Source organism: Phyllostomus hastatus, unplaced genomic scaffold (genome assembly GCF_019186645.2).
Source record: "Phyllostomus hastatus isolate PE091 unplaced genomic scaffold, TTU_PhHast_1.1 phas_contig_118, whole genome shotgun sequence".
Lineage (NCBI taxonomy): Eukaryota > Metazoa > Chordata > Mammalia > Chiroptera > Phyllostomidae > Phyllostomus > Phyllostomus hastatus.
Genome location: NW_025333543.1, coordinates 1976432 through 2002818, shown reverse-complemented (window position 1 = coordinate 2002818; position 26387 = coordinate 1976432). Strand labels below are relative to the sequence as shown.

The 26387-nt window shown below is 34.8% G+C and overlaps 1 protein-coding gene and 1 non-coding gene across 5 annotated transcripts in view; both read left to right on the top strand.

Annotated features, from left to right (window-relative positions):
* PTPRZ1 (protein tyrosine phosphatase receptor type Z1) overlaps nt 1–26387 on the top strand; it is a 175099-nt gene that overhangs the window by 27689 nt on the left and 121023 nt on the right. For all 4 annotated transcript variants that reach the window (XM_045847736.1, XM_045847726.1, XM_045847719.1 and 1 more), the window contains exon 2: nt 24679–24744. In XM_045847736.1, coding sequence (XP_045703692.1) covers nt 24679–24744 — 66 coding nt within the window. The remainder of the gene's footprint in view (nt 1–24678; nt 24745–26387) is intronic.
* Nucleotides 8374–8454, top strand: LOC123824816. The gene has a single exon (XR_006786762.1). It is a non-coding gene; the product is annotated as a small nucleolar RNA SNORD115 (small nucleolar RNA).

Below are 26387 nucleotides of genomic sequence, written 5' to 3'. Positions count from 1 at the left end.
CATTGTTACACTTTGATGAATCTTTTGGTGTTACACACTATTGATCTCAGAAATAAAGGTATTTTTTTTCTTAAAAGATACTTGAGAGCCTTTGTGATAATTCAGATTGCCTTATGAGGAAAGGGTATAAAAGGAATTGGCAACCTATAATCTGTTCTTCAAACAGTTTAAGGAAAATTTTCAATACAAAGGGCCCAGTCTTAGAGACACTCAAGCAGGTCTCAAAGAAAAAAAAAGTTTATCTTAGCATCTTTCCCCCTTTTTATTTATTTTATTAAATATAAGCAGAGACATTGAAATTAAGAATAAACTGACAGTAACCAGAGAGGAGATGGGAGGGGATAATGGTGGAGAAAGGGGGAAGGTTTGTTAGGAACGTGTATAAAGGACACATGGACGAAACCAAAGGGGGTAGGACCAAGGATGGGAGGTGGGGATGGCTAGGGTGGGGTTGGAATAGTGGAGGAAAAAGGGAGACAACTGTACTTGAACCACAATAAGAAAGAAAAAAAAAGAAAAAGTTTTAAATTACTGTTTACTTTCAATATTATTTTGTATTAGTTTCAAGGGTACAGCATAGTGGTTAGACAATCACATACTGTAGAGAGTATTACCCCCGATATTTCCAGCACCCACCTGGTATGATACATAGTTATTGCAGTATTATTGACTATATTCCCTATGTTTTTCTTTACATCCTCATGACTATTTTGTAACTACCAATTTGTATTTTATAATTCCTTTACTTTTTTCACCCAGTCCCTCAGCCTCCCTCCCTTCATGCTACTGAACAACAACAACAACAAAAACAAACAAATCAATTAAAAAGTGGGTAGAGGACCTGAATAGACACTTCTCCAGTGAGGGCATACAGATAGTCAATACATGTATAAAAAGATGCCCCACATCACTAAATCAGAGAAATGCAAATGAAAACCACAATGAGATATCACTGCACACCTGTCATCAATAAATTCACAAGTGGCAACTTTTGACAAGGATGTGGAGAAAAGGGAACCCTAGTGCACTGTTGGTGGGAATCATACTGGTGCAGCCACTGTGAAAAAAGTACAGGTATTCCTCAAAGCATTAAAAATGGAACTGCTTTTTGATCCAGCAATTCCACTTCTGGGTGTTTATCCAAAGAAATCCAAAACACTAATTTGAAAAAATATATTCACCTCTGTGTTCTTTGCAGCTTTATTTACAATAGTCAAGATACAGAAGCAACCCAAGTGCCCATTAATAGACGACGGGATAAGTTGTAGTACATATATACAGTGGAGTGTTACCCAGCCCCCTTCCTGATTTATTCTTCTTCCCCCCGCCCCGCCAATCCCCAAGATACAGACTTCTTCAGGCTACGCTTAGAAAGCCAGCATCACTTTTTTTCCACCTCTTCTGGGTCCTCCTTTTTGTCAAGTGTTTTAGGTTCCCAAATTAGTCAGCGGTTCTATCTCTTTTTCCAATCAAATGTCCATTTCTTTATCTTGACCACTGAGTTACATATTTCTTCACTGATTGATCCATGTAATTCATGCTGGTCTATAAATGACCAAAATTAATAAGGACAAAGGTATATTTTAAAAGACAAGCACATGAACCCTAGTAATTCTGTAACTGGTATAAGTACAGAGTAGGTGTTTTTGAGGGATTGGGATAACATGCTCTCTGGGGTAGAATGTTTGCCACTGCTCTGTACATGTAACTTCATTCTATTTTCCCTCCATTGGCATTTTACCTTAATCTCTAGATTGGCAGTGGGTTTATTTGATAATCAGCCTTGCTTGTGTGAAGAGACACTAGCTTGGTAATTTCTTCATTATAGATAATAGCCATTTGTTGAGATATTCATGGTACCAAATTCTTTATATGCTCCTGTAGTCTTTATTATGCTATGATAGACATTATCATTGTTGTTCTTGTTATTCACCTTTTAGCTTCCTTAAAGTCATTACTGGGAGGTGACAGAGCTAAGATTCGAACCCAAGTCTGCTGATTTCAAAGCCTGTGCTTTTCCGTAAAAATTGTTTTTCTTGCAATAGTGGTAGGAGTTAACGTTTGACATAAGTTAGCATAGACATGTCAAAGCACTAATATCTGGGGGTAAGAGGGATCACAATTTTTTAAAAAAAAACAGTTTTGAGTTTTTTACATTGCTGCTTTTAGTTTCAGGCTTCCCACTGTCATGGTGTTCTAAGAAGTATGGACATTTGTCACTCTCATTCTTCCACTCTCTTTGTGCATTCCTCAGTTTCCAGAGCTGTCTGGTTTGTTAGTCTAACTGCTCTGTCACTTCTTGTCTTAATGGCCATATTTCACCAAGGTTCCTCCCTTTCACTATCAGTAAGGTCTTGTTCACTTTCCCCACTGAGACAGAAACCTGAGCCACAGTCTGCTACCTGTCTCTCAGCATTTCTCCACCTGGAGTTGTGCACACCAGCTTTCTCTGCCTTTTCCCCAAGCAACATGCAGTGAATACATTTGCTGCAAGAAACACTAAATGATTGTAGTGGCAAGAAATACAAAGTAGTATGATGGAATATAAGGCAAAGTTATCCATTTCATGCATTCATTCCTCACTTAATCATTCAACTAGAGTTTTCAAGCTCTTGTTATTTTCCCTAAAACTTTGTGGATCCATTGGTTGACCTAGCTTAACAGAAAATAAAATAAGGATTTTTCTCCAATAAAGTAGAAAAGTAACATGCATTTGGTAGTCTATTTAAATACTATAGTAGCAGCAAGTGACCTGAAAATGCATAGCAAGATGTATGACCCCTTCTGGTGCTGAAACAATAAATCATATAAGCATTTAGAGGCATCCAAGAATATATGCAGCCCTCATAGATTTCACCCTAGTCAGTGAATTCCCTTCAGAGAAGATCTCTTCTGACCATGGGAGTATTTGATGTGTTTTCTCATGTTCTATGCATTGTGTTAGTATGAAGAGAATCTCAAAGACATAGGATATTGATCTTTCCCCAATCCAAAAAGAAATGGTATTGTTGTGTATACACTTCAGAAGGTATCTCTGCTATTAAAGGAATTTCTTTAAAGTCTTTCAACTGCTGTTTTGAGTAACTATAATTTATATATATATAAATTCAGTATCATCTCTGTCAAATTCACATAGTATTTTCTGGAATATGAGAAGCTGAAGTTTTGTCTCTATGCTTACTTTTTTTTTAATAATGATTTTCTTCCCTACAAAAATAGTGGCAAATTCATTTTTATTACTGTACTTCTTTTGGGTAGATAAAGGAGTAATCTTGAATGTATTTATTTTGAGTAAACTGACAAGTCTAGCCAAGAAGTGCTGCTGAGATCTTTGTTTGATGCTTTAAGCATCAGATCGAGGTGGATACTACTCTAAACATAAATATATCTTGCTCCAAAGAGGATTTCATATAAAAACTTATAATCTGCCAAAGAGTTCAGGAGAGCTCTTCCTAAGTAGTTTGGGTTGATTAGCCTCAGGGGAAAACCAATGAAGAGTGTATATGTGAGAAATAAAAGAAGGCATGGAACAGAACGGTTACTGATGGGTGTGCATGAAGAGTTGAAATGTTGGCTTTCCACAGAAGGAAAGCCAATTAGTCTAATGCTTCTGTTTATTCATTATCGTGAAGCCTTGGATTATTGCTGTATTTTAAATTTTCCTAGATTAAAAACTGCCACCACTGTTTTCTTTCTCTCTGTCTCTCTCTTAGCTTCTGTTAACGTTCAAGTCTTAGGATATTAGATGAAAACAGTAGTGATGAGAACTTCTCTTTTCCTCTTCTTTGCAAATACTATTAGGCATTGCAGTTAATGTCCCAGTTCAAATCAATTACATTCCTTTTCAGTCATGACTCAGAATGTTTCTAATTTCTAATGCCTGGAGATATATATTCATATATGATTTCCAGATGTCTCAAAATACAATTCCTGTATTTTTTGTACCATATATTCTTAATATTTCACATGTAACATTCCAAATACATGGAAGATTAATTCTAGTATCTGTATAAGTTCTTATCTTGTTTTTTTTTACATTATTGGAAGTTTTGTTTTATCTTTAAAGTACTGAAAGCTAGTATTTCCTTCGAACAGAGTGATCATTTAGGAACCGTATCTAGTTTCTTTCAGGCTGTCTCTCCCTCCCAAGGAAGCTTAGATACTGGAGCCCTTGGGAGTTAGAGCTGAGGCTAGGAGACAGTAGGTGGCTGTGGACTTGGGAAAAAGGGACACCTGTGCTTCAGGCCCAGGCAAGGGCTACATCTGATTGGAAGGCTCCACACAACTCTGTGCATGCCAGGCTGGGGTAGAGGAGCAGTATTCATGGGGAGTTTGACACATCTCCTAAGACAGTGTTACATGGTGTAATTGGATTGAGAGTGCCTTCTGTGGATTTTGGGGGAGACAAAGCTTGAGGTTTGGGATGAAAGACTTTTAATTACATGCAAATTCTGGAACTATTATTTGTGACTCAAGGAACCTAGTTATGTAATAGCAGTAACAACTACACTTTCTGTGGATCAATGTTGGGGCCAGCATTCCTCTTGGAGCAGACCCACATCCATTTTCTGAAGAAAATTCTGGCCTAGTCAGTCTTTGCTCTTATAGCCAAAGTCTGAACAGAGTTGGGACACCCATTCACTCAGCTATTGGGTTGGCCAAAAAGTCTGTTGAGTTTTTGCATAAAATAAATAACACATTTTTTGAATTTACCAGTAACTTTATTGATTTGGCTATTTTGAGTATGTTGTCTCTCTCCTACTATTGACTGCAAGTGGGTAGAGGCCAGGGATACAGCTAAACATCTTTCAATAAATAAGACAGCCCACAGCAAAGAATTATTTGGCCAAAATGTCAATACTACCAAAAAACTTCGCAAACCACTTTTGACACATTTAATCAATCACAGCACCTCCTGCATATGCTGTGCAAATCTCTTTTTGTGTTTCAGTTGTATTTTTATCTTTCTTGTAGTAATAAAGCATAATACACTAAAAGTGTTGTATATCTTCTTCCATCTTCAATGTTAAAATGGCTGCACAAAAATTCACCAATTTTGATAAGTTTTTTTAAAAAAATGCACACTAATATGATAGTGGTCACAATACAAGCTAACAAAATTGTTTCAAATGAAGTTAAAGACTACTAAGCACTATTAGAGCTATCACACAGAAAAAACTAAAGGGACTTTTAGGCCAACCCAATACAACAGGACACAAGACCAGTCATTGAAACCTGAGATACAGGTGTCAAGAATTCATATTTGGTTTTAAGAGTTAAGAGGTCAAATTTGAGAGCTGGGAGGAAGTAAGGTTTACCATCTGGAAGATGGTAAATAGAAAGGGTGAACTGAAACTAAATGCCAAAGACACAGCCATAAATGGGAACCTGGACGAAAGCCCTGGCAACTCAGGAACCCAGTACAGCCCAGAAAAGGCCTCTCAACCTTCAGGACAGAATATGAACATCACTTTATCTTTAATGCTTTTCTTACTCTCCTGAGAAGGTCATTCACTCTTCTGTGAAATCATATTGTTCAGATATGTCTCTCAGTGCTAAGATTCAATGGTATGGTAATTGTTTATACATTACTTTTTCAATTCTAGTCTGTGAACTTGGTGCCAGAAACTAGCTCACCACAAGGCACTTGAATGGTGTTGAACTAGCAAGGAGATCCTCAGAGTCTCTGTCTGTCTGTAGAGAGAACTAACACATAGTCTTGATACATTGGCTCACCCTGGGATACAGTTAAGGGTAAGTCACATTGCTCCAGTCAATTCAGTGCCTCGCCCTCACTGCTCTAAATCTTTGCATTGGTCAAAAGGTATAGAGATATATGGGCATACCTAGAGCCACAAGTTGTATCTATATATTTTTTAAAGATTCTATTTATTTATTTTTAGGGAGAGGGAAAGTAGGGGAGAAACAGAGGGAAAGAAACATCAATATGAGAGAGAAACATGGATCGTTTGCCTCTTGTATGTGCCCTGACTGGGATCTAACCCACAACCCAGGCATGTGCCCTGCCAGAAATCAACTGGTGACTTTTTTTCTATGGAATGGTGCCCCACCAACTGAGCCACACTGGTCAAGGCATCTATATATTTTTTGATGAGCAGTCTGATCAGTGTTTGGGATACAAAATGAAGATGATGAAATCCCTCCCTGCAAGGTCTAATGCTAAGCATCATGCCCACTGTTTCTTACACATGACCTGTGTGCCAATCATTGCTAAGTGTTTTCCATTTTTTATGTAATTTAACTGTAACAACAACCTTATAAAATTTGTTTTACCCATTTTACAAATATGAAGTATAGAGAAGTCAAATAACTTTCCCAATATCATGCAGCTAGTAAGTAGGTGGCTTGGATTAAAGTGTCTAGGCCCAGAGAAAAGGGAGGATCTTGGTACTATTTGTCCCTATGCGTGTGCCCCACTCTCTATTTCTGATGCTTACCACCATAAATGCCCTTAGATTCTGAGCAATATTGTCTCTTTCTTGAGAACAAAGGCAGGAAAGAGAGCTCTACTAAGCATTCCCTTCCATAATTCAGACAAAGACATTATGCATCTCAGAAATCTCACTTTCATATTCACAATTTACTCAGAGTGAGAAAGCAAAACTAAAAATAGGAATAAGGCAATGTAATGTAAAGTTATACAGGCTATTTTTAAGTAAATAGTATTTCACAAAAGGTGTATTTTGTTAAAATGATCAGTAGTTGTGGAAACAGAACAATAAGATCTTACAATCTTTCCTGTATGTTTGTATTCAGCTGTATGTCCATCTAGTTCAGCCATTTCCGAAGCAGCTGCGTGTGTGCATCGTGAATAGCAGTTCTCATCAGATGTGGTTCAATTGCACTGGAAAAGAATATCAACTCTAAACCATGTATTTCTTAGTTTTATTCTGTTTGTTCTTTTAAAAAAATACTGATGCATCCATAATGTTTCTTTCTGTCTGTGTCATATTTTAGTTTCTGCATCAGATTTATTTTTCACCTAGCCTTTCTTGTGGGCCTTCAGATGTTAGTTCTCTCTAGTCATACAACTCCTCTGCTCTAAAATAGATCGTATACTTCTTTAGTGGTTCTATTTTTCTACTACCTTTTAATTACAAGTTACATGTTAGGTAAGCTCTTCTTCAAAATTAGAAACTTGAATAAATGGAGACTTTAAAAGAGCTTACTAAATAGCCATTTAGATTCTAAAAATGTTCTTAATAAGCAGTGTTCAGGCTGAAATACTATCATATATGACTGTGTAGTAATAGTGTTACTCATCTTTTTGAAATAAATGTCAGGTAGACTGGGATAAAGATTAGCAAAGTGCAAATATTGAGCAAATTATTTTTGTAGTGGAAAAAATCTATACTGTTGAATTTTTCATGGAATAGTCATTGGTGCCTGATTTCATGGCGATTTTTTAAGGAGTTGTGGGATATCAGTCTTTAGGTTTTAGTGTTATTGTGACATTTCTGTTTGTTCTCTGTATTAAGTATGTGTGCTAAGGTTATTTTGATTTAAACTTTTCTATTTTTGAATTAAACTTTCATCTTGCTCTTTACATTTTGCCTTGGATACCCATGCATAGCAGAGGACAGAGATGAGTTGAGTGAATGAGAATAGGGGAATTTACTGAAAGTCTGAGCATCAGATGTGATGCATTCCTGCATCCTGGTTCCAGAATGCCAAAAGGACGTGGACAGCAGATATGGATATTTGGAACTCCATAATGAAAAATATATCTTATGTTGGGATCACTCTATAGTGAGACATCATTTGACAAACTTCACTTACCAAATACCTCTATTCTGTATTTTAGTGTGTTTTCCATAATTAAAAAGGATCAGTCAATGATTTAACTAAAGCCTCCAAAATGAAAGTGATCAAAATAAACAAATAAACAAACAAAAAGAAAGGAACTCAGAAGAAACAGACAAAGCAGAAAGAAAAGTGAAATGTTATAAAATCTATAATTACATATTTAGAGATATTTTGCATTCATGGAAGAAAAATGAGTTTTTTTAAAAGGGCATAATAACAGAACTAGTCAGAGACCTTATAAATGTTTTTAATAATGAAATAATTATTTAAATAAACGATCAAATATTAGGTAGAAAAGTTTCCTAAAAGTAGAACAAAAATAAAAAGATTGTACACAATAAGAGGGAAGAGATCATTAAAAGTAGGTTATCAATCCAGAAAATCCAATACCTAGCTAATGGGAGTTTCATAAACATGAGTGAGAGAAACAAAGAAAAACTTATAGGAAGGAAATATCAAGAAAATATACACTACTGAAAAGCAGGGTTCCCTAAATTGGAGTCAAAATAGACCTGCTGTAGTCAATGATAAAGAAAGATCCCAACCAGGTCAATGATGAGAGCTCATAATTGTCCTGAAGAGAGATGATGACTTAAAAAAAAAAGAGCGAGTAAAAGACAGAGAACTGTACTTGAACAACAATTAAAATTTTTTAAAAAATTCAAACCAAAGGATTGTTATGAAAAATTCAAAACACTGGAGATAAAGATTCTGAATATTTAAAGTGAAAAAAAAAACCAGATTCTATACACAAAGGACTGAGAATAAAAAGACATCAGAGGACTCCCAGTCAAGATGGTGGTACAGGCAGACATGGCTCGCCTCTTCCCACAACCACATCAAAATTACATCTAAAATATAGAACAACCATCACTCAGAACCATCATAAATCAAGCTGAATGCAAGTCTGACAACTAGGAATTAAAGAAACCACATGACTGTGTCAAACTAAAAAGCTTCTGCACAGCTAAAGAAACCATCCAGGAGATGAAATAGGAACCCACTGTATGGCAGAACATATTTGCCAATGATACAAGTGATAAAGGGTTAATTTCTGAAATATGTAAAGGACGTATACAGCTTAACACCAGGAAGACAAATGATCCAATTAAAAAATGGGCAAAGGGCCCGAGTAGACACTTCTCAGAAGAGAACATACAGATGGCTAATAGACATATGAGAAAAAGCTTAACGTTACTAATTATCAGAGAGATGCAAATTAAAACCACAATGGTATCTCACCTTACACCTGCCAGAATAGCTATCATCAATAAGTCAACAAACAACTGCTGGTAAGGATGTGGAGAAAGGGGAACCCTTGTGCACTGTTGGTGGGAATGCAGGCTGGTGCAGCCACTGTGGAAAACAGTATAGAATTTCCTCATATAATTAAAAATGGAACTGCTTTTTGGTCCAGCAATCCCACTTTTGGAAATAAATCCTAAGAATCCCAAAACACTAATCAGAAAGAATGCATGCACCTTTATATTCATAGCAGTGTTATTTGCAATAGCCAAGGTCTGCCCATCAGTAGATGAGTGGATAAAAAAGCTGTGGCACATTTACACAGTGGAATTCTACATGACTGTTAAAAAAGAATAAACTCTTATAGTTTGTGATAGCATGGATGGATCTGGAGAATATTATGCTAAATGAAAAAAAGCCAGTCAGAGAAAGACAGATACCATATGATGTCACTTGTATGTGGAATCTAATGAATAAAATATAGTTATGAGCAAAACGGAACAGAGGCATGGATGCATGGAACAGACTGACAGATCTCAGAGGGAGGGTTTGGTGGAACTGGAAGAGATTAGACAAAGAAAATATATGCATTTTATGCAAAGCCCGTGGACATTGACAACAATGTGTAAAATGAGGGCAGCCAGAGCTTGGTGAAAAGGGGAATGGGGGAGGGGATGCGGAGCATCTGTCATAGTGTCAAACAATCAGGAAATAATAAATAATAATAATAAAGGAAAAATGTGTACTTCTCCTTGAATTGGAATTCAGTGAACATATTCCTGATAGTATCTTTATGTAAAATGGCTTGCCATACTCTGAAAATGAAATTTTTGTTTTGCAAAGAAGTTAATGAATCAGTGAAATTACTGAAGTTCATAAACAGCAATAGCAGTATGAATTCTAAATGTAAAATATATATATCATACCCTGGCTGGGTGGGTCAGTTGGTTGGAGTACTGTCTCATACACCAAAATGTTGTGGGTTTGATTCCCAGTCAGGGCATATACCTAGGTTGTGGGTACAGTCCCTGGTCAGGGCATGTGTGAGGGGCAATTGGTTGATGTTTCTCTCTCCCTCTGTCTCTCCCTTCCTCTCTCTCTAAAATCAATAAGCAGATCCACAGGTGAGGATTAAATAAATAATAAAATAATAAATAAATATATTTATATGTATCTGGACTAATAACCATGTGTGCTTTATCCCAAGCATACCTTGATATAATTATTATGCCCATTCTGTAGATGTGGGAATTGAGATTTAAAGACAAACCTTGTGTGCCCACAGAGATAGTAAGCAATAGAAGAACCATTTTAAACCAAATAATTTGGCAATTTCTCTCATGGAACATAAAAGAAAGAATAGAGAAAACTCCTGCTGTAGCATTATATGAAATACTGGTAACCCTTGTTCTATGATATAATGCATCCCATTTATATTATTAGGGTTCAATTTACTTTCCAGAAGTAAACATTATTGCTTATGCTAATATAGTGTCTTATCCTTTATAAACACATTTAAATGAATTACTTTATTGGATCCCAAACCTCAGCAGGGTAGGAGGTCCTTATGTTTCAGACAGAGGAACTGAGACCGAGTGGGCCAATGACTCTTCCAGAAGTGCAGAAGTCCACAGCTGGGAAATTTAAAAGTTCTAGTCTCTTTCCATTATGACTCATAGCCTTCCAAAATATCACAAACAAAAAGTGGCTTTTTACTTTTTCTACTGGCACTTGTAACTAGAGAAGTTGAGCCATTGTAGGAGACAAGTAGCTGTAAACTAGGTAACATGAATTTAAAATATTTAATGAGATGTTAGTGCTAAATATAAATATACAAGACCACTTAATATTTAGCCCTTGCCTTTTCTTCCTGTTATCTGTATTCAGTCAGTATGACCATTTAAAGAATAAATATGGGAGAAAAGTATTATTTTAAATCAAGTGTACCATTTTTATAATGAAAGGTAAACTTGAAGTGGTGATTGTAGCATTTCTTTTTAATCATAGATCTGTTCAGTAACCCGATTGTTTTTTTATTATAAAACTCAAGATACCAATAAAATAGCATTAACCTTAGTAAAAAATAGATATTGTGCAATTTTATTTTCCAGGTTAAATCAATGTGTCTTTGACTGGATATATGAGAGATTATCAATTAAACATTTACAACCAAAAAAATGAAATTAATGGTAAATGCATAAACTTCTGAAAAGTATAAAGTAACTTAGATATTTAAAAATATATTGATGAGAACATAAATTCTATTTCAATATCTTAAGTCTTTGATATATATAAATTTCAAGGACTAAATCCATTAATAAAAAATAACTTGTCTTTTCCCATGAGATCTGTTGTAAGTTGCTGTTTCATTCAACCATCACTGTCCTGCACAGTAGGCACTGCAGGAGGAGTATGTTAATTATCTTGAGGTGTCCCAGTGGCCCAGTAACTCCAGGGCAAAATTCCAGCAGAGTCTTGGTTGCAATCCAGGTTGAAAACACTGTATTAACTTGTTCAGTCTCTTGACATCCTCACAAACACTAAAGCTGGAGAGAAAATATATTTGTTCAAGCTGAGTTAAGTATTCCAAAAGATTGGATTGGCCAAAAAGTTCATTTGGTAAGATGGCCCTAGTAGCACTTATTTGTCTTTAACTTCATTCAAAACAATTTTGTTAGATTGTATTGTGACAGCTGTCATATCAGCATGAATTTAAAAAAACATCAAAATTGGTGAATTTTTGTGTATTTGTGTGAATTTTGTGTCTTTAATATTGAAGGTGGAAGAAAACATGCAACATTTTTAGCATATTATGCCTTAGTGTTTCAAGAAAGGTAAAAATACAACTGAAATGCAAAAAAAATATTTCTACAGTGTATGGAGACGATGCTATGCCTGATCGAACATGTCAAAAGTGATTTGTGAAGTTTTGTGCTGATATTTCTCACTGGACAATGATGCTCCACAGTTGGGTGGACCAGTTCCGGTTGATGGTGATCAAATTGAGACATTAATTAAGAACAATCAGTGTTCTATCATGTGGGAAATAGCCGACATACTCAAAATATTCAAATCAATGAAGTTATTGGTGAAAATCAAAAATGTGTCTTTTATTTTATGGAAAAAAAAACACAGACTTTTTGGCCAACACAATAAATAATACCCAATGCCTAATAATGGATTATATTCTTCAAGGTTAATTATCTACAGAACAGGAATGCTTTTTAGATATTATTCAGAGTGTAATAAACCTGGGTTACCTAGAGCAATGGACCCCAACTTTTTTGGCACCAGAGACCATTTTCGTGGAAGACAATTTTTCCGCAGACCAGGGAGGGGGGATAGTTTTGGGATGATTCAAGCACATTACATTCAAGGTTGGAGACCCCTGATTTAGGCAACATAATCAGCATCTTTGAACACATGGCACTGCAGAGAGCTTTCAAGTTTCAGGCAAAAGTTGGGAAAAACTATTGCAACAGTGGATCAGTACCACCCAGTGCTGTCATTGGTCAAGACAGGTCACCAGTGCAAGACTTGAAGTTGTGTTGTGACTGATGATTGAACCGACTCCTCTTTTCTTAGAGTAGACTTTGGTGGTTCACAGAAGGAACATCGTGGAGACACCAGGTTCCTTGAAGAATGCACATTTCTACATGAGAAAGATGAAAAGAGTACAGTGAGATGCTTTGCAAAGAGTAGCCACATGGTGGAAGGGTAGTGTCAAGCACAAGAAAGTGAAACATATAAAATGATTCTTCTGCCAGGAGAGAACTTCCCTACCCTATCCCAGTCAATTGAGCCAATAGGATTTGAGCAGTTTCCACTCACTTCAAATAAATTTTTTAACAGAGCAAAGTAAATTGGTGAATAAAATTTATCATTTGATAGTGTAATGGCAATGAAACATCTATGCCTGTAAAGCAATAAATGTAATCATTTTATATAGTTATGAACAAAATCAGTGACCAATATAGACAGTGCTTCTTAACAATTGAAAGTCAACTGATTAAGGACGTCATGAAAACATTTAATTTCTTGAAATTGCTAATGGGGAAAGAGGTTCTAAAGTGAACTTCTTTAAAGTACAAACAATATGATCTTTTTAAAAAATAATGATCTTAAACTGCCTTAAGTCCTCTGAAACAAAGAAAATGTAGATGTTCTGAAAATCTTACTTTTATAGATGTTCTGAAGATCTTACTGAATTCATTTTGGAATGTAGCTGGAAAATTAGATAAGGATAGTTCCTTTAATTAAAACTATATATTATGTTTTTCACTGTTCACATTATTCGGTGGGGCTCATTTGAACATCTAACTATAGGGATTTGTATTTCCCAGGTATATTGAATAGTCGTACTTATCTTTAAAACTAAAGAATACTTTAGTTTAAAAATCAGACAACAATGGTAAACAAATGAATAATGTTGTGACTGAACAAGGATGTGCTCTGCATGTGATATAAATGTCATATTTGGGGGGTTTTTGATTCACTTTTGAAAAAAACTAAACACTTGAAAAATTAAATTTAAGAAAAATATGTGTCGATAATGTCATTTTTTACTGAGCTCAAAATGGTTTAACATATGGTCTATTGTTTGTTACAATATCCTTGTAAGTAAACAGGAGACACCTATCCCTGTTTCATCATTACCAAGGTACCAGCAAAGACAGGCCGCTTCTCCCTGGTCACCAATCAAAGGGAGGTCTAGATTTCCGATCCTAAAAATTCATGAAAGAGGTGCAAAATATTTAGATATGTTTATAATTTAAATTAGGCAGATATACCACGTTCACCCTGATTTCTTTTTAAAATATTGCCTAAGCCTATGTATGTTTAATGAGCAGTAACATCTGGCTTATTAAAACTTATAAAATATATTAGAAAATAAAAAGTACTTAACATCATTAAAATGTATTAGAAAATTATCAGCCTCTGTATTGTAATGAATATGCTTCCTATGTATAAAAACTTTTTTCTAGACCAGTAAAAATGTAAAGTCTAAATGAAACAGGTGACAAAATGAATTTTCAGTCACTACGTTGGAAAGAAGTCAAGAAAATCTTTCTGCCTTGCCCAGACATAACTGCATAATGAATCAGTCAAAACATTGACAGCTATTTTAACATATAATTTACACCTATTTCATAACAGACTGCCAACTCATAAAGTTGCCAGATTTTCCTGCTTAATGGATAGATATGTACATTTGGGCTTAGTGTTGTCTAAGCAAAAAGTATTGTTTTAGAAGTAAGGCACAAATTGAAATAAGGGTGTTTCAAAGTTTATCCCCAAAGAGACCACTCGGTCAGTCTGATCATCTCAGTCAATCAGACAATCTGAGAGTTGCTACATGGCCTATTTCGCTATGCCTCTGCTTTTGGATTTTTTGGTAGCTGAAACGTTCAGATTGCCTACCATGTGTAAGCTAGGCTGATTTCCTAAACTCAACTTAAAAATGCTGTTAAGGCTAGCTGCTGCATGCAGTCTGTTATGAATAAGGATAAACTTTTACTAAGAAATGAAAAATGGGCTTCAAGTTTTTCTTTACCCAGTCTGCAAAACATAAATTTGCCTCTATTGAGTTGGCTTTAGAATCAGAGATACTCTTTCAGAAATTCATATATACTTTACATTTTTAAATATTTAATACAAACACAAAATGCATGGAAAGCTCAAGAACATATTAAAATACATTTTAATATGCATTAAAATCACTCCCAACTTACATTTCAGAATATATGTAATATTATAATTTTATTATATTGTTGATAAGGTTTATGTCATGTGCATTTCTCCACATCAATAAATATATTTAAGTATAATTTTAAAAATTCACATTATTACATTATTTCATATTGTGAACATTGCAGAATCTATTTAAACTTCTCTCACTTATTGTACATTTCCAATGGGTCACTGTTACTTTCAGTGTAGTAAACATCTCTGTACATGGCACTTTGTTCTTATCTTTGTTAATCTTTTAAAATGTATTTCTTAAAAAGGAATTACTGTCTCAAAGGATATAAAGATTCTTAAGAATCTTGATGACTCTTACCAGCTTACTTTCCAGCAAATTTATACTAGTTCATACTTCCACCTGTGTGTAAAGAAACATCTCAAGATACATTGGGTATCTTTGAATATTTTAAAAAACAAAAATAATAAACCTTTGACAATTTGATAGCTGGGAAAATGCTATCTCAGTATTGTTTTATTTCTTGGATACCCAGTAAGTCTAGCATTTCTTTGTGTTTGTTCATATATGTGCCTTTATTAATTTGTAAGAATTTTATATGTTTGGAATATATTGTTACATTTGTTGAATGCATTTAGCATTTACCAATAACTTAATGTTTGTAATTTATATTTCACTAAACATTTTTCTTTTAAGTTTTGAATGTTAGAAAGCTATAAATATTTTTTATGATTCTTTGTGTGTACAAAGCCCTTCCCCATCTTATAATAGGTGAAATATTTACTTATATTTTTCTTATAGTTTTGGGAACCTTTTTTGTAGTAGATTAAATATTTGTGTTTTTCTAATAGTTTCTGTGAATCCTTTTTCAATCAGTCTTTAATCTACTTGGACTTTATTTTGGTATGTATAAAGTAGATTGAATTTCTTTTTCCAAATAGCCAATGTTCCCAGAATTGGTTGATCTTTCAAACTTTCCTTATCTGACTGTGATATTTCCTTTCTTATGTATTAATACACACTGGCATCTGTCCTAGTCCAGTTTTAGTGCTATATGCTTTGTTCTGTTGATTTGTCTGTTCATTTATCTTTTAGTGATTGCTTAACCAAGCCCTCATTATTTCACTCTTTTTGTTAACTTTCTATATCTACTTCTACTGGACTTTAGAATAATTTTGCCAATTAGAAACACCCCATTGAGACCTGACCTATTTATCGATATGGAAAGAACTGATGTCTTGCCCAAATCCAATGTTTCCATTTAAGGATGCCATAGTTTTCTCTATTTATTTACATTTTTATGTTAATAATAGGTTATATGTTTATGTACCTTCTTCATATTTTATGCTTATCATGGTGTATGCAAATTATTTGATGTGACAGTTGTCCAGAACTCTGAGTCGCCCTAGTCATAGAGAACATGGGCATTCTCACTCTATTCCTGATTTCATTGTGAGCGTACAACATAAGACTTCACAACAGAAGCATCATTTAGATTGCTGACTAATAGCACAGTATTATTTATATAAAATGTAATAGTATAATAGTGTATTAATATATAACAGAAATGTAATAATACATTGCTTTTGTATTTTGATTAATTCCATGTTTTCTCCCAAACTTCATATGCTTTGTCTCCTACAAATTTTGTTCTCTTCCCACTTTTGGTAAAATTTTTAGCTCCTTCTTCTAATAAGTACCTTCAAACATGTTATGTCTACCTTTGCTCTCATTACTATTATACCATCAACAATTGTTTTTTTTTTATAATGGAGTAAATTCACTGTTAGTTATGATCATAATAATAGGTATCTATGAGGATTATAGCCCTGTATGATAACAATGGGTTTGTACCTTTTTAGTGTTTCTTTAGTGTGGTAGAAGACATTTGACAGAGAAAATAAAAAATGGTGCTTAATTTCCTTCATACTTTATTTTATACATAAAACTCAAACTAACTTAATGGAAACTTTTATTGCTTATATGATTTAAACCCAAGGAATAAATTTTCCAAAGTTAAATCAACTTTTTATTTTAATATTCAAATTTTAGAGAATACTTTAAATGAACTGTTGTGAGGCTATAAAACCATATTTATTAACTTGAGAATATATCAATGATTTATTATTATGTAGAAAAAGAAAGTCACCAAATAATGAAATAGTGTAATTCAATTTACATAAATTACATAATTATCACATATGCATAGCCTACCTAGAAAAATATACATTATAAAGAGTGGTTATTTCTAAGAGATGAGTATAGGTGGTATTTGAAATTATTTTTGCTTATCTTTATTTTTCTAATTTCTCTGGAACAGGTGTTTAGAATACAGATCAAAACTATTAATATGTTTTGACAGAAGAAATCTTTAGGAATATAGATAAATCACGTTAGGTTAAACCCATATTTCTAAGTATAAGAAAACACTCTGACTACTTTTCCAAGGGAAGCCTGTGAGTATTTTGAGCTTTCATTGGAAAGTTTTCAATAGGTTTGGTAGACAAATTGCCAACATACAAATCCTTTCTGGGAAGCACACACAGTACTCAGTGCCTATGGGACAATAAAATCTGAGTGCTCACCTCCAAATTTGTCCTTAGTCCTATGAAAAATATGTATTTAATTAGCTGTGTCTGCTGTGTGCGATTGCAGGGGAGGAATAAGGGGACTAAATGGTAATAGAAAAAATACAATGAAAATTGAATTCATATAAAAAAATAAAATGAAGGCTAGGAAGAAAAATCAATTTGAAAAATGAAAAAAAATCAGCTATGTGACTACCAAGACAAGAAATGGCTCCCTTCATGTTTTTACATTATCCATTATGTTTAATATTTCCATCTCCCTGGGTAATTTCACCATTTGTTTGTATAGTGTTTGAAGGACTTACTTTTTTTTTTTATCTTTTTAACCTTATATTTAAATGAAGGGGTCTCCTGGACTCTAGTAACTTATTTCTTCCTAGCATTCCCTGTTGTAAACAATATGAATTAATGTACCCTCCTATTTGGCATTAGGTTGCAATTTAAGTTTTAATACTGTAAACAGTACTTTTATTTTTAAATCTTTACTGAGAAGAGAAAACCAATGGGATTCTTCTTACACTGAAAAATAGCTGAAATTGGAAAACAAATGATATAGGGGAAAATTATATATAAATATAAAATCTTTAAAAGCAGTATTTTTAGGGACTTCCCTTACATCTGAAGACTGAACAGTAAGGATTGTGTTTGAACTGTAACAATATGTTAAGCCTATTGTCCAAATTACCATAACTAGCTAAATTATGTTTCACAAATGTCTTTGCATTTATACTGGATATAGGTTTATAATCCAGATTGGTAAAGATTTTATGATAACACAATTTGACAGCAACATTGATTTTTTTCTGGATTCAGGAAAATCCAGAAAGAAATCTGCCATGTTTAGATCCTATATACATGGGCAGATTTAATTTTACTTGGAAAGTTTGCCTTAGTTATCTAATCAAAGTTTTGGTTTATATCACTTGGATCATAAACTCAACTTTCTTGTCAAACAAAGATATTACAATAGGATACCGATGAAATAAAGGACTTTCTTAGTCAGGGGATGTGTTTACAGGTGTTCCGTAATCAAAAGCTAATTCTCTCCTTAAAGGAACTCAGATGTCTGTTTTTCTTTTCTGAAAGGAGATTTCTATTATTTTGGTTCTAATAATATATGCTTAGGACCAACCTTTTGTGACTCTACCACTTCAGTCTTACTCATGTACTGACAAATTATTTACTGCATGAGAATTGCTCCAATGACATTAGACTGTCTCCAGAGGTTTCTAAGACTTTAAGAGGATACCAGCCACCTACCTACCTTTCTTCACCCCCCACCCACCCCCAGCCTCTTTAACTTCAGTTAGAAATATTTATTGGATTGTTACATACTTGAATGTTTCCCTTTAAAATATACTCAATATATGAAATATATTTACACTTTCCAGTCAACTCAGAAGTCTCCTTCCTGTTTTTAAAAGAAGTGCAGATACGAGGTGAGAGTTGGATGAAAACAAAAAGTATAAAAATTTTTGACTCCTGTATCATGGTGAGCTGTCACCAAGCAAAGTCCCTCACGACCTGTGCAGACCCCACGTGAGGCCCAACTGGACTCAAACCTTTGGTTTGAGCATTTGCCACACTTGGTGCTCACACCCTTCCTCTACCTGGATGTGTCAGTCCCTGTCTCCCAGTCCCTCCTTGTCAGTCTCACTCAAGGGCTTCGGGGATTCGTCTGTAATTGCATTCCGTGTTCTTTGCCGTTCCAGATTTCTCCCATCAGCTGACTTTCTTTTCCCCTCCTCTGAAGTTTCTTAGTAATTTTCTTTTAAAGGATGTGAAATTTGGTACAACACTTTAGTAAAGTCCACTAAAGAAATTTAGTTTTAGAATCCTGGACTTTCAACTTACACCTGTGGTTATCTTCTACCAAAAGTTGCTTTTTCTGAGGACCACTCTATTTCTTCTCCTTGTCATATATTTGGCCACTTTACAGCATTTTGTGTGTGTTTGTGAGGGAGTATATTTTGTCAGAGCACTGCTTCTAGATTATATACTAGGATACAGATGATAAGTAGAATATGTGTTAATCAACATGAAGCAGAGACTATCTTTAGTGTAAGGGCAAAATCAGAAGCATTTTTATAATTTGAAATATTTATGATGATATTTTTAGTAGGAAATGAGCACTCAGATTTTTGCTGTTGTTTGAAAAATGTCAGCAAAATAAATGCTGTTTATTTATACCTTTCATAGGCATATAGTAGTTATCAAAACTTTTAGTATAGCCCTGGCTGGTGTAGCTCAGTGGATTGAGCGCAGGCTGCGAACCAAAGCATCGCAGGTTTGATTCCCAATCAGGGCACATGCCTGGGTTGCAGACCATAGCCCCCAGCAAACGCACATTGATGTTTCTCTCTCTCTCTCTCTCTCTCTCTCTCTCTCTCTCTCTCTCTCTCTCTCTCTCTCTCTTTCTCCTTCCCTTCCCTCTCTAAAAATAAATAAATAAAATCTTAAAAAAACTTTTAGTTTAAAAAAATAAAGGAATATATATATACACACACATATATATACACACACATACATATTTGCATATATATCTAGGTGCTCAGGGTATGTAGAAGATGGAATATGTTGAAACAAAAACTTTTAAGGTTACCTGAAATTAAAAAAAAGCAAGTTTCTCTCAATTTTTGTAACAGGTTGCAAAACCACTTCATGAAGAGTTTCTAGGACAAATTTTAGAGTAGTCTTTAAAATATTTTCCAATGTATATTTTCTTGTGTATCATGTTGTACAGTTCATTTCTGAAATTTATGTCTCAGTTTTTGAGCACTGCAAAACACACCAGAACAGACCTGGCAAATACTTTTAAATGGAAAGAAAAAAATATAAAAACAAAAGAAACTAAAACTCACAGAAGCAGAAAAGAAAGTTAACTTTATTATAATTGATTTAAAAATGTTTAAGTATTTTGATAGATTCTGTTTTACATAGGATTTACTGATTTTCAAAAGTATATAGTCAATGAAAACAGTGAACCTAGTTCTGTTTTCTCATTTATTGGAGCTATCACATCTCATCTATCAGACCTCTAAGAAGAATTTTAAAAATGGGGTACTCTCTCACGCCCAAAGACTATGTAATTAGCATATGAATGTGTAACGGATTGTTTGAAGTAACAATTAAGGGAACAATACAGAAAGGAACTGAATAGAGCAACGAACACCTGGGAATCTTGTATTGAAGAAAGCTTTCTTAATATAAGCAATTAAATACCAAGGACAAATGTTCATTATGTAGTGTTAGAGCCCTGCAATGGAAGCTGAAATGTGCTGGTGTTTGCTGCCATCTTTTACACTGAAACATTAAAACAAGGACTTACTGTTTTATTTATTTCAATGTAATACTTGCTAAATGTATTATACTGTTTTATATGGTATTGGATCTGAAATCATCAAGATGCATTTATAGGACAAAAAGTCTTACATTTAAAAATATTTATATTTAAAACATAAATAGATGATGGAAAAACCTTTTCCTGTGGTCAGTGCAAAAAATTTCAGAGGGAAATTCCAGCTGATGACCAGGTCAAGTCAGGTATATAGTCAGTTCTTAATAATTCATGTATCTAAATAATTCCTGCTCATGAATGTTTAGGTGTATCATTTTGTTTTATTTTGTTTCTCCTGAAGGTATATGTGCTACGGGGGTTCCTGCTCAAGCAATGCACCTCAAGTAACGAATAGCTCAGGGTTGTTAGGAATCCTTGATATTGGGGAAGGCTCAGCAGAGTAAGAGGCAGGATCCATGCATTATTGTTTTCATTTTTGTCACTGCTTATGCAAACCACTTAAATTTCTTTGGCATAAATTGGCTTATCTCTAAAATAGTAATTTTTATTTTGTAGACTGTTGAGGTCTGAGTCAAATGAACTTTGGGGTCTTTTCTAACCCTTAATTGGATATATCCCATAATCATGAAGAAACACTTGTCCCTACAATTTAACCACTAATGACCACCATACTATGGGACAACTCCATTTGAAAAATGAAGTAGGAACCTACGATTTCATTTTTAAGTAAGAAAAAAAAAAACAACCAATTGTGTGCATGAATATTAATATTATGTTATTTATAATAACCAAAAAAGAAACAACCTAAGTATCCATTAATTCATGAATGGATAAATAAGGTGTGGTGTATCCATTATCAAAACAAAATTGTACCAGACAAGGTTAAACAGCAAGGAAGACTTTATTCAAGGCTATTGCAATTGGGAGAGAAACCAGAATTGTCTGAACTGAACTCCGTTGAAGTAGAGGGGGTAAGATTTTTTAAAGATTGGAGTGGAAAAGTACCACAGAACCTTATGGGTAAAATCACAGACCATCTGTGTTTTCCAATTGGCTTTATTCATAGGAAAAATAAATGAATAACTTTATGACAAGAGGGTAGTTTTTGCAACTCCTACCCTCTCATGGCAACAGGGAAATAAGGATAAGAATGCTATTTCCTTTGATGATTACATTTCAAAAAGATGATTCCCATGTCTTTGTGAGTACATTTCTGGTTGTAAAACTGCCATGTGACTATGAAAAAAGATGGACATCTCAAAGGGACACAGAAAATTTATAACTATAAGTTTTCTAACCTCTAAGAAAAGGTAGGTCAGGGGCCTGGAATCAAGAAGAAGCAAGGCTGAAGTTTGTTCAAGCTAAGGGGAACTTTAAGGCCATATTGGTCACCATACAATGAGTATTTGTAGACAATGAAAAGGAATGAAGTAGTGATAAATGCTACAACATGGATGAACATAGAAAACATAAATTATGCTAGAAGCCAGTCACTAAAGGTTGTGTATTATGTGATTCTATCTATATGAAATGTCTAGAATATCAAATCTATACAGACAAAGAAGATTAGTGGTTGCCTCTACCTCGGGGATTTTGGGGTGGGGTTGCAGTGGCAGCTAGAGTATGGGGTTTTTGTTTTATTTTTTTTGGAAGGGTAATGGAGATATTTTAAAATTGTAGTGATGAATGCACAAATTTCTGAATATACTAAAAGCCACTAAATTACACACTTTAATGGGTGACTTGTGTGACATGTAAATTACCTTTTAATAAAGCTGTTATAAAAACAAATATGTGTTGAAATATGGTACATGGCCAGTATTCCAATATTTATGGTTATAAAACTTTTAAAACAAAATCAAAACCCTTGTTTCTCCAAAGAACATTTTGATTAATCTATGGATTCAAAATAGTTATTTCTGGTAGCTGGCCTGATTTTCAGTTTTTATAGCAGTTATTTATGACCATGTTGTACTAATAAGAAAGTATATGACATGGAAGAAAGGAGAATAATTTCTGAAATGTCCTTAAGATGTTTGCCTCCCTGAAAATGGGAACTGTCAATAAAAAATAGTTTCTGTTCTTAACTGATAAGGAACATCAATACAGATATGATGTGGTGTGGTGTGGTACAGGGCAGTCTAAATAAATCCTTGTATTCTAATGAAGGCTATATGGACAGAACCTCAATTTTAACTATTTGTAGCCCTTTCTACAGAAACAGTTTTGTTCAACAGTTTTGAACCCACTGATCAGGTTCCAAACCTAGCTCCTAAAGATTTATTTTACCCACGCCATAGTTGAACTGGAGTACTAATGTTAGTACTGACTGTCTGTGTGTTAAGGGACAATGGCACAGAAAGGAGGATGAATCATAACATTCCCGTCTCCTGGTGCAGGCATGGCTTCAGGCACAATTTTGCTCAGTGAGGCTTTGGCTTTAAAAGATTCTGAAACAATTTCTACTTGAGGGGCAGGTGGGTTCCTACACCAACAATTCTTGGACACCAACTGGGTGTTCTACAGGTCGACTCAATTCTAACACTGTCTACATGGTATAGCGTCAGACCCTATAGGCTTAGTCCTACAAGATTGTCCCTGCTCCCTCGGATACCAGGCACCAAATCCATGTTTTCACCTGTGCTTCTGGTCAACTGGCTATAGATGAGAGACCCTCCTTGGGTTGATTAATTTGCTAGAATGGCTCACAGGACTTGGAGAAACATTTTACTTACTAGATCCCCAGTATATTACAAAAGCACATACCCCAGGAATGGCCAGATGGATGAGATGCAGAGGACAAGTATGGAGAAAGGGCTCAAAGCTTCCATGCCCTCTGCAGATGTGCCACTTGCTCAAAATCTCCATGTGTTCACCAATGGGGAACCTCTCAACCTGGAAGTTCTCCAAACCCCTTTGTTTTGAGTTTTTATGAAGGCTTCATTACATAGATATGGTTGATTAAATCACTGACCCTTGGCAGTTGATTCAACCTCCAGGTCCTTTCCACTCCCCATGGGGTCGGAGAGAGGGATCTGAAAGTTCCAACCCTCCAATCACCAGGTGGTTCCCTTGACAACTCCCAAAGTGACCTCATTAACATAATAGGAGACACATGTTTGTGGCTCTCTACAATTAAGAAATTCCAAGGTTTTAGGAGCTCTGTGCTAGAAACAGGGACAAAGACAAAATATGTATTTCCTATTATAAATCACAACATCACAGGCTTCCACCCACTTTCCTTTCCATAACTCTTTCCAGCGTTCTAAATCTAGAGCCTCTCTCTCTAGCCATGAGACATCTCAAAGCTTTTCATTTTTATTTATTGTTTTAAAGTTTTTTTTTATTGTTCAAGTACGGTTGTCTCCATCTTCCCCCCATCACTCCCCCATCCCATCCCCACCTCCCACCCTCAATCCTACCCAACTTCACGATGTCCTAAGCTTTCCACTGTGTTACCAGACTTGGGCATCTGTGTTCTCTAAGGGACAGATTTACCTACTAAAATAACCTTTCTCCCAGCCAACATACACACGTTTCAATTCCCTGTCCTCAAGGCACCTAATTTAATTTTGTATTGTAAAAGAAGCAAATTTTAAAAGCATGATAACCTCTGAGTCTCCTAGAAGCATTTACAGGTAAAACTTGGGTTTTTATAAACCCCAAAGTATTGCTAATTATAGGACATTAAGCATAAGACTTAGGGAATGATAAGAAAAATTTGAAAATAGGACAAGCTGACCTTTCCTCTAAGTAGTTCTTGCTTTACCCAGAATATGTGTTTTGTCCCTGCCTGAACTTCAGCTTCTTTAAATATGCGCCCTGAAATTTCCAGTCTACAAAAAGGCACGATGGAATCTATAATGGTGGTGGTTGGGGCTGGGAGGAGACATTGGGCAGGATCATGGAAAGGAGTAATCAGAAAACAGTCATGGCATGGATGATATGGGCATCATACATTTTTAAAGATTTAGATGTGTTTTTCTACACATTGATCAATTGGTTTTTCTTGGTTATAGATTGGGCTTATGGATACTACAGACAACAGAGAAAACTTGTTGAAGAGATTGGCTGGTCCTATACAGGTAAATATATTACTGTATAATGAGTTTCAGATGAAAATTGCATTGACTTTTTATCTATTTTTATATGTAAGAGGAAACTTTGTAGCTCAACACATCTTTTAACTTAGCTACATGGATATTCATTTAGACTAATTAATAAAAGTTTTATATGCAAAATGATTTCTAGTGGACTTCCTAAAGCAAATTTTTAGTGTAGAGATACTGTTATCAGATGGAGCTGGGTTTGGGTCCCAGGTCCACGGTGGCCATATCTCCTTTGGAAATTTGCATAAACTATCCAAGGCTCACGTTTTTCTTCCTTGAAATGGAGGATTATTCTAAGCATTAAGATAAATGAAATTGTCACAGTACCTTATAAACAGAAAGCTCTCAAGAAATGTTAGCTGCTGTTATGATCACAGTTGTGATTTTTCATTCATTTAACAAATATTGATGGGATTTGTGCTCTCAGAGGGGGCTTTCTTTTGAATTATTGTGCTGCATTAATTGGAATCAGGGTCCACAATGATTTTGTAGAATTGCCAGACTTGGCTTAGAGTATCACGAATATCACAGAAGTTGGCTTAAAATGGTTTCAACCAGAAGTCATGATCAGAAACCCTAGGGGAGAGGAGAAGCTCTAGGCCTGATCAGAAGAACATGGGCAGCATCTAGATAGCCCATGGCATGCCTGGCATCCATCTGGGACAGTGTTGGGTGGTAGAGGAGGGGAGAGGGTTTGGAGTGCTGGGCGTAAAAGGTGAAAGGATTTTAAAAAAAGCATATAGACACAAATAACAGGATGGTGACTACCAGAGGGAAAGGAGGGTAGGGGAGGTAGAAGGAAGTAAAGTGGGGATAAATGGTAATTGAAGAAGACTTGACTTGGGTTGGTGAACACACAATACAATACACAAGTGATGTGTTACAGAATTTTACACATGAAACCTATATTACCTCATTAACCAGGGGTACTCCAATAAATTCACTAAAAAGGAAGAAAATTAAAAAGAAATAAGATTGGGTTCATAAAGTAGCATCAGATTACATGGGCTTTAACAAGAGTCTATGCAATTTGAACTTTATTGTACAGATGAGGGGCAGCACCATGGGTTTTGTAGATAGGTGTGAATTTTATATATTTTTATTCTTCCTTTAAAAGTAGTAAATATCATTTTAGAAAATTTAGAAAACATGTGCAAGCACAAAGAAGAATATAAAAATTGCACTTAACTACCTCCAGGGTATCCATGAGAATACCCTGGTATACCCATGAGAAAGACTTGGTATATTCCTTTCAGGCCAGTTTTTATTATGTTTATATATTTTATACATAGAATCTTGCATCAAGTTTACTACAGAAATTAATTTTGAGCATTTCCCCATTTCAGTGATGATTCTTGTTGATCATATCATGTTTTATTTTTAACCATTTATTATTTATAGATATTTAAACTACTATAAAAATAGCAATAGATAAATAGACAGACTGATATAAGCTTTTATTTGTAATTTTATCATTTCTTTTTAGAGAATATTTGATATGCAATTACTGAGTAAAAAAAAATGAAATACTTTCAAACTTGTTGATACACACAGCCTAATTGTTTGCCAGAGAGGTTATACTAATATATAAGTAAGGGACTAAGCTACTAAATGCTAGC